This window comes from Zingiber officinale, chromosome 6B (genome assembly GCF_018446385.1).
Source record: "Zingiber officinale cultivar Zhangliang chromosome 6B, Zo_v1.1, whole genome shotgun sequence".
Classification (NCBI taxonomy): Eukaryota; Viridiplantae; Streptophyta; class Magnoliopsida; order Zingiberales; family Zingiberaceae; genus Zingiber; species Zingiber officinale.
In genome coordinates this window covers 82539233-82547629 of record NC_055996.1, presented here as the reverse complement: position 1 = coordinate 82547629, position 8397 = coordinate 82539233, and the positions used below count along the sequence as shown (strand labels likewise).

The following is an 8397-nucleotide window of genomic DNA, read 5'->3' as shown; positions in this document are numbered from 1 at the left end:
TAGTCATAAAACCAAATATGAAAGCGAAAGGAACAAGGCTTGGAGCAAGAGGCTGAAGGGATGAAAACTAATCACACAACAACAAAACTCATTCAAAATATCAAGAAGTCCATTAGTTCTGTGATGGTCCAAATTATATAACATAACATAGAATCAATAATGTGCATCTTTAACATCTTTAACATCAGCTAGGTTGAACTTCAGGCCAAGCTAATATAACATCTTTAACATCATGTAACATTGACCTTGTGTTCAAACAAATAGTAAAAACATCTCCATTGTCAAACAGATGACAAATACTAAAAACATTGACCAGAATTTTTCAAGCAAGATGTCTGGAAGACCAGTGAAGATGCTGATAGCTCAAGAGATGTCAACAGACATAAAGTCTAAGAAGAAACCACTCAGTGTTGTTGCTCGATTGATGGGTCTTGATGATGAACTAAAACCTCAGCCATACCCAGAAGATAGCCAAAATAAGTCCCAATAAGTTGTTCCTTCTCAGTCTCATCAATCTGATCATCAAAAAGAACAAGATGGTGCAAATGAAGTTTGGCAGAAATCAACTCAAAAGAGGGGAAGCTGTGAAGGTAATCAGAACGAGATAATAATGATACTTGCCTGTCAAGACGAGGTAACCAAACTCCCTTGTCACAAAGCAACTAAACAATAGATTAGTTGGAACCTAAAGTATTTGGAACCTGTCAAGAAAGGAAATCATATCAATAAATTAACTAGTATTTCAGGTGCACATATAAATAGACATAGGCACATACGAGATCGTTAGTGTCTAAGGGGAGGAATCCGCACGAGGTGGTCTAGCAAATTGCACAAATGGGGATTGCACCTATAACAGTAAACAACTGTAAACTATTAGGATGCCGAAACAATAAAGGAAGCCGAAAAAACTTATGTAATTTGCACACATCAGCAAGAATTACAAGTGATTATGACATAACCAAATCACCGATAAAGGCCAAAGCATCGGCATCAAAAGTACAATGTAGGTCAAATTTGCTCAGAAAGTTCATACAGATTGAAACAACATGATTCAGACAGATATTATAAATTTCATTCAGACTTAAAGAAACTTGTGATAACTAAGATGTATATATACCTGAGAAAGTTGTGATGCTAATAATGGTAGAAATTGAGTCTCAGTCATATTGAAACTACCAACAGAGCTACCAATTGTTGGCACAGAATTTATAGGCTAAAACAAAAAAATAAAATACATTCTTAGATAGTTATAACATAAACTATCTTAGATTAACATAAGTAAAACAAATACCAACTTGGTGAATGATCTGGTCACATTGTACGCTGCCCACGGTGGAAATACTTTGATCTACACCCTGTGTTATAAAAAAATAGAATGATTTTAGTTACAACAAATAATACCAAATAAACAAAATTTGCGAAGTTAAAGAATAGAAACCATTACAATTGTTGAAGCTTGGTTTGTTTTCCTCGTTGCTTTTCTTTTCCTTGAAAGCTTCTCTAACCCACCTTTCAACCTCTTACCTGACACTGTTTTTTTCTTCATTTTAATCCCTTTTACTCCAGTAGAGTTCCCTTCACCATAATCAAATTCCCTGGATGCTTGGCTCACATTTAATTGTTGGACATTTGATTCATTAACTTGTAATTTATCATCCACTACCTTACACAAGCTCAACATAACATCTTTAACAAACATGTAGGTGTCATCCCTTTCTGCTGCCTTGGTAACCAATTGAACATTCAACCCACACAACTCTTTGTAACGCATGTTTTGAAGTACTTTTGGATCCAAACTAGCATTGTTGGCCATTGAATCATTTACTCCAAAATATCCAATTTTTGCTTTTCTTGTCCACCTTTTCAATACATAATCACTTGGGATCTTCATGATATTATTCCACGTAAATATTTTCAGAATATGAGAACACAAAATCCCAGCAAATTCAAATTTTCTACAGCTACACTCAATCTTTTCACACTTCTTATCAAGTGTAACTATATGATGGTTTTTCTTTTTGTGAGGAGTAACTTTATATTTTGCAAATGTATCAACATCCTCACAAATTTCAAGATTAGAATCATGAGATAAGCACCACTCCTGTTGAAAACACTTGTATACCTCAGGAGTATAAATTTCACTAGCATGCTTTAAAATCTCAATTGGAAACATTAAATAGGGAACAGTTGTATTTGATTTGAAATCAGCTTTTAATTCCTCATATCGACGATCATCAAGAAGCCTTTGGAAGTGACTGAAAAAGTCTAAAAACTTGTGTTTATAAGTGACATATTTTTTCACAATACTATTCATGCTCTCACTTCTTTGGGTTGTAGTCATATCTGCACAAAATATTTTTCGTCCATATACTAAAGCCCATTTTTTCTTGATGTTGTACATGCGCCTCAACCAATCATTGTCTTCAAGTGCATACTTGGCTAACATCATGTTCCATGTTGAAATAAAATCTTCCTCTTCATCAAAATCATATATACATGAGGCAAAATCTTTAGCAAAATCTCTAAACATAGAAAAGACTCCATTCAAATGTATGGCAGCATTTTGATAAATATGCCAAATGCACAAACGATGATGTGTTTCAGGCCATCTGGAAGCTAACGCCTTGGCCATTGCTGCATCTTGATCTGTAAGAATAGTAGTTGGCTTTTTCTCACCCATAGCTCTAGTTAATGTATCAAATAACCACTCAAAAGTCAAACTGGTTTCATCATATAATAAAGCGGCACCAAATAGTATGAATTGTTTATGATGATTAACACCTACAAACAATGCAATTGGCCGACCTTCATTGTTCTTTCTGTAGGTTGTGTCAAAGCAAACAACATCTCCAAAATTTGCATAATCAGCTCTCATCTTAGCATCAGACCAAAAAATATTAGTAATTAAATCATCTTCATCAACTTGGATAGCATAAAAAAAATTAGGATCCTCGAATTGCATTTTCTGCAGATATTCCAATACACCCCCTGTATCCCCAACTCTCATATTTATTGTTCTTTTGGATCGCAAGTAGTTTTTATAATCTTGAGGAATAAATCCTAAATTCTCCCTCCCACCTACTTGCCTCACCATAAGATCATGAGATGGTTTTGGGGGGATTCCCACATCACTTGCCATCTCAATCTGTATCGCTGCAGAAGAAGATATATTCCTATGACTTCTGTAGAGGTGCGTTTTATTTGGACTTGAGAGATAATGATTATGCTCTTTAACAAATTGTACCACAGTAAACTTGCTTTTATTCCGATTACAAATCTTCATTTTAGCCTCACAATCAAACCTTGTTTCATCACGACTTGCTTTGACATAAAGATCTCGTTTGTCTTTTCCTCTTTTACCTTGGGCACAACAATAAAAGACCCTATCAAGTAATTTACCCGATTCATCCTTGTGGATTCTACCTCTCCTTACACCAAATCCAACCTTTTTAGCATATGCCAAATAAAATTGATATGCATCTTCTTCTGTCTCAAATTCCAATCCTAGTTGTGGTATATCCAAATCGGTTTCAATGTTCAAGCCTATACAAGCAAACAAACAAAGCAAGATGGGTAAAAAGGAAAATTTGATATACTGAAGCTCAATACATTCACAATATGATTTCTATTACCTTCATCAATATCATCAAAGTCAACTTCCCACATATCCTCATTTCCTTCAAAATTCAAACGACGACAACTTGTAGATTCACCCTCCATGATAAATTCTTTGATCCTGTTAATAAATTCCAATCCTTAATTTGCTACTGATCATTCACATAACCAAGATCAGAATTTCAAATCTGTTCTTATAACTTCAACATGAACATTAAAGAAATAAGTTTGTTTATAACTTCAAAGTTCCAACAAAATTTAACGGTTTCTATTCCATTACTTTTGCAAAACAAGGGATTGGTCAAGGCTAATTATAAGAATTGGTGATACTGCTAATTTACTTGCACGCCATTTATCATTCCTGAATTTGAAAAAGGAGATGAAACTACTTGTTACTATGACCTTGCAGCAACCAAAGTACAAAACTGAGAGAGACAAAAACAGAAGAGCATCAAACGAATGGAACTAACCTCAAGATTACATGGAAAGGTGAAGATAATAGAGAGTATAAGTAAATCAGAAACAAAACATTCAAACGAATGTTACATAAGAACTAACCTCAAGATTACATGGAAAGGTGAAGATAATAATATAAGAGCATCAATTTTCTGTAACATAAGATGACATTGAAGGTCTTACATTTGATTGGAACTAATTCCAATGAATCCTATGAACCAATAGACTAGTTGGTCTCTTTAAAGTCAACTTTCAGAGACCAGAATTACTCACGTTTGTTGGAGGCCGAACTTGTTCACACCAGCAAATGGGAAATCAGCCCTAACGGCGGAAGAGCTTGGGACGTGAGAGGTTTCCAAGATACTTATTAAAGAAGTATGTCTTGTAGAAATTTACTGTGCTTTTTTCTAGTCAAGTAATGTTTAACACAATTCACCTTGCAATAAGGCGGAGAAGGTTTTTTAGCACAAGCTCAAGTTTGAGTTACTATATAACTTGAATCTCAAGCGTTAATATACCAAACATGTCTGGTTTGTGCTCAAACATTTAAATAGGAAGGAATTAAAGGGAAATTCAAACTTGCGCGAACCAACAGTTGAACGCCTAAATCCTCACTTAAAGAGCGTGTGCCGTCGCCGGTGAGGGCAGGGCTAGGCGTCGCCGGAGGTCGGGACTCGTGGGCGCGTTCCTCTGCGTTTGGGCGCGTTTCCGCGCTCACGCAGAAACCAAAAGTGGGATGTCGCGGTGGCTGGAGGTCGTCGGGGACGATGGAGACTGTCGGGGACGCTGGAGGGTGGAGTCTTCGTCTTCGGCGTGAGAGGTGGAGGATCGCGAGAGTAACGGCTTGGGAGTTTTCGTCTTCCGCGTGAGAGGTATGAGATCGCCGACGGAGAGGATCGCGAGAGTTAGGGCTGGGGTTTCTGTCACGAGAGGTTTATGCGTGCACGCGTTGTGCACGTGAGACACCCTTTTATACGATTTTTTGTGGTCCAGAGTGGTCCAGGGTTATTTGGTCCAGAGGATCCCTTCTGCATGATCTCCATGAGCGAACCTTCCTCGATGCTTCCTTTCGTCTGTCAACTTTTGGACGACTAAAACAAATTTAGAAAAAAAAATGATGAAGTTCCAGCCAATAGGATATTTGCATTAATTGAATATGACAAAAAAAAAATCATATTCTTAGGATTATCATATTTGTAGAATAATTTTCCCTCCAAAGATGATGCAATCAAAAAATGACGAATGACCAGCAATGATTCTACAAATATCATAGTAAATGGTAATCATTTTCGTCTGCCCTCCAAAGATCATTTTTCGATGATTTAAAAATGATGAATGACCAGCAATGATTCTCCAAAGATGTTGCTGATCATTGTTTTTCCTCCAAAGATGATGCAAATATGATATATTTGCTAGGTGTATCTTTCCTTTTGTCTGCCCTTTTTTTTTTTTTGTAAATGTTTTGAGATTCATGGACACACAGTAACTCTATAAAATGGGGTCCCCAGCTACAGGCGATGCAAAGCTACACAATTTTATGCATTCACTATTCTTGCTACTGTTCTTCATCTTCCACCGATTATTGACTTGAACATCGGAGGGTCTATATCGAGGACCCCTTCCCTAACCAGTCACTAACGCTCCTTTTGACACGTTGGAGTACTTCAAAGTTTCTTTTGGGGGCGCAAGGAGTCTTGACTTGGTCAACATCAAAGCCACGCACCTAGCATTTCACTGACTGACCCCGAGAATCATTTACTAAAATTTGAAAACGCAGTCATCCTCTATCAATACACGGATGGAGTCAACTGTCAAGTGTTCCTCACCACCCTATCTGGCTCAGTACAGAGATGGTTCAACCAACTCCAGACCAAGTCCATATGTTGCTTCAAGGACTTTCACAAAGCCTTTCTACTTCACTTCGCTAACAACCATCATTACCACAAGATGACACTGAGCTTGTTTTCTCTTAAGCAAGGGCCCAAAGAAACGCTGAGGCTTACATTAAAAATCAATCAAGTGGTCATAGATGCCCCCTCTGTTGGAATGTATACTTAAAAGTTTAGCTTTTGTACACATTTATTTTGAAATAAAGAATCACATTGGTCAAATGTTTACATTTATTTGTTAAATGTAATTGTTCAATTAATTTATATAGTAGATAACATGGAGTGTGGAGTCACACTTAGAAGATCATGTTGTCGGTTCTCTATAAATTATAAACAGTTGCTCACGACTAAGATGGAATGGAACAAACCATCAGAATAGACGTAGTGTAATTAAGTATTAGTTTATCTTGACTAATAAATTACACTGATACACTTTAAATGTATTGAGTAGGATCATTTAGGTAAGTTCTTTTTGTACTGACTTAGTAAAAGAACTAGACCTTAGTTATTATGGAAGTGTGTGCTCTTAATCCTAATATAATAACAAGCATGTATATTTAATATTTATTTCTTTGACTTATCAAAGGGTGAGGTTTAGCTCGATAAATCAATATGCCCGATAAGTTGGGAAATGATATTACTTATAGTATGTGTTGTTGATTATAGAAGGAATCTGTGTCCTAGTTATCTAGGTTGAGAATGTCCCCAAGAGGAGCTCATAAGGATTGCCATGTTAAACCCTGCAGGTGGACCTAGTCCAACATGACAATAAAGTTGAGTGGTACTACTCTTGAAGTTAGATATTAATTAAATGAGTTGTAAGTAACTCACTTAATTAGTGGATATTCGTAATCTTAAACACAGGGAGACTAATACACTCATGATAAGAAGGAGCCCATAAAGTAATTTGGGATTGGTGCGGTAGTGCGGTAATAACTCTCTAGTGGAATGAGTTATTATCGATGAACTTGAGTTGTGTGTTCGGGGCGAGCACGGGATACTCAAGCTCATCGGAAGGCCAAAACCAATTTCTCCTCTAGGTCCCTGTTGTAGCCTCAATAAAGCCTCAAGTCCATCCAAAGAAAAGCCTATCTAGATGTCCAAGAAGGGGTCGGTTCATTGCTTGGTGACCAAGCAATGGCCGGCCACATATTCTCTAGAAATGGTCGGCCCTTGCCTTGGGCAAGGGGGCCGACCGCAATATTTAAATTAGGAAGATTATTTTTGAATTTTTAAATTTCCTCAGATATTTACAATTTGTAAAAGGAGAAATTTTAAAAATTTATAAAATTTTCCTAATTTAAATTAGGCCACAAGGTTTTAAAAGAGAGTTGTAAAATTTATAAAACTTTCTTTTAAAAAGAAATATTATTAGAGATGTTTTAAATTTTAAAACTTTCCTTTTAATATCCACATTAGAAAAAAAGAGAGAGTTTGTAAAATTTTATTAGAAGTTTTTTTCTTTTAAAATTTTATAAAAAAAATTTCTTTCTTTCCCTTTTAATAAGTGGTCGGTCACCTTGCTTGGTGCCCAAGCAAGAGGCCGGTCAAATAATTAAACATCAACAAATAGTTATTTAATTAATAAATCAATCTAGGATTGATTAATTAAAAGGAAAGAAAAAGAAAAAAAAGGGGGAAATAGGAATGAGTCTAATTTTTTATAAAACTCTTTCCATAATTTCCCGTTGGGAAACTAATATAAAAAGGGGGGAAGGGGAGGCCTTGAATAACATAACAATTGATATTGTGTTGTTGGAGATCATCAAGTGGCCGACCCCTCTCCCTCTCTTCCCTTTGCTCTCTTTTGCTCCTTTGTGGTGGTGGTGGCCGAATTCTAGAGAAGGAGGAGAAGCTTTCCGGGTGGTGTCGTCTTGGAGGATCATCGCCCACACGACGTCCAAGAGGAGGCGAGGGATATGGTAGAAGATCTCGAGGTTTTTAGCATACAAGGAAGAGGTATAACTAGTATTTAATTTCCGCATCATACTAGTTAATTTTTCTTTGTATAAATACCAAATACAAGAGACATTTGATTCTTGTTTTTTTTCGAATTTAATTTCGATGTTGTGTTCTTTTTCTTTTTTCCTTGTGATTTGATTGTTCCTTTTGGTTAACCTAGAGTTATATAAGGAAATTAAATATTAACTTTCCTTAAAAGGCTTTGTCTAGTCGGTGGTGGTTTCTCCCATATCCAAGAAGGTCAAGTGTCTCACCATGTAGTACTGGAAGCCAATTTTGGAAACTAATATTTAATTGAATTTATAACCTAGGTGATTTGGATCAAACGTGTTAAGTTCCGCAGGAGATCCAAATCTAAACCTAAAAGAACATATAAGTTAAACTTGGAATCAAATGTGTTAAGTTCCGCAGGAGATACAAGTTTAACTTAAAAGAACACATGGTAGCTAGGAAAGGTTCAGATCACGTACAAAAA

At 36.2% G+C, this 8397-nt stretch overlaps 1 protein-coding gene across 1 annotated transcript; it reads right to left on the bottom strand.

The window, feature by feature from the left end:
- Positions 1-1557: 1557 nt before the first annotated feature.
- Positions 1558-3720, bottom strand: LOC121991163 (protein FAR1-RELATED SEQUENCE 4-like). The gene is made up of 4 exons (XM_042545182.1): positions 3633-3720; positions 3083-3543; positions 1664-2875; positions 1558-1575 (listed from the first exon to the last, which is right to left on the bottom strand). The coding sequence occupies exons 1-4, from the start codon at positions 3718-3720 to the stop codon at positions 1558-1560; spliced, it is 1779 nt and encodes a 592-aa protein (XP_042401116.1).
- Positions 3721-8397: the final 4677 nt, after the last annotated feature.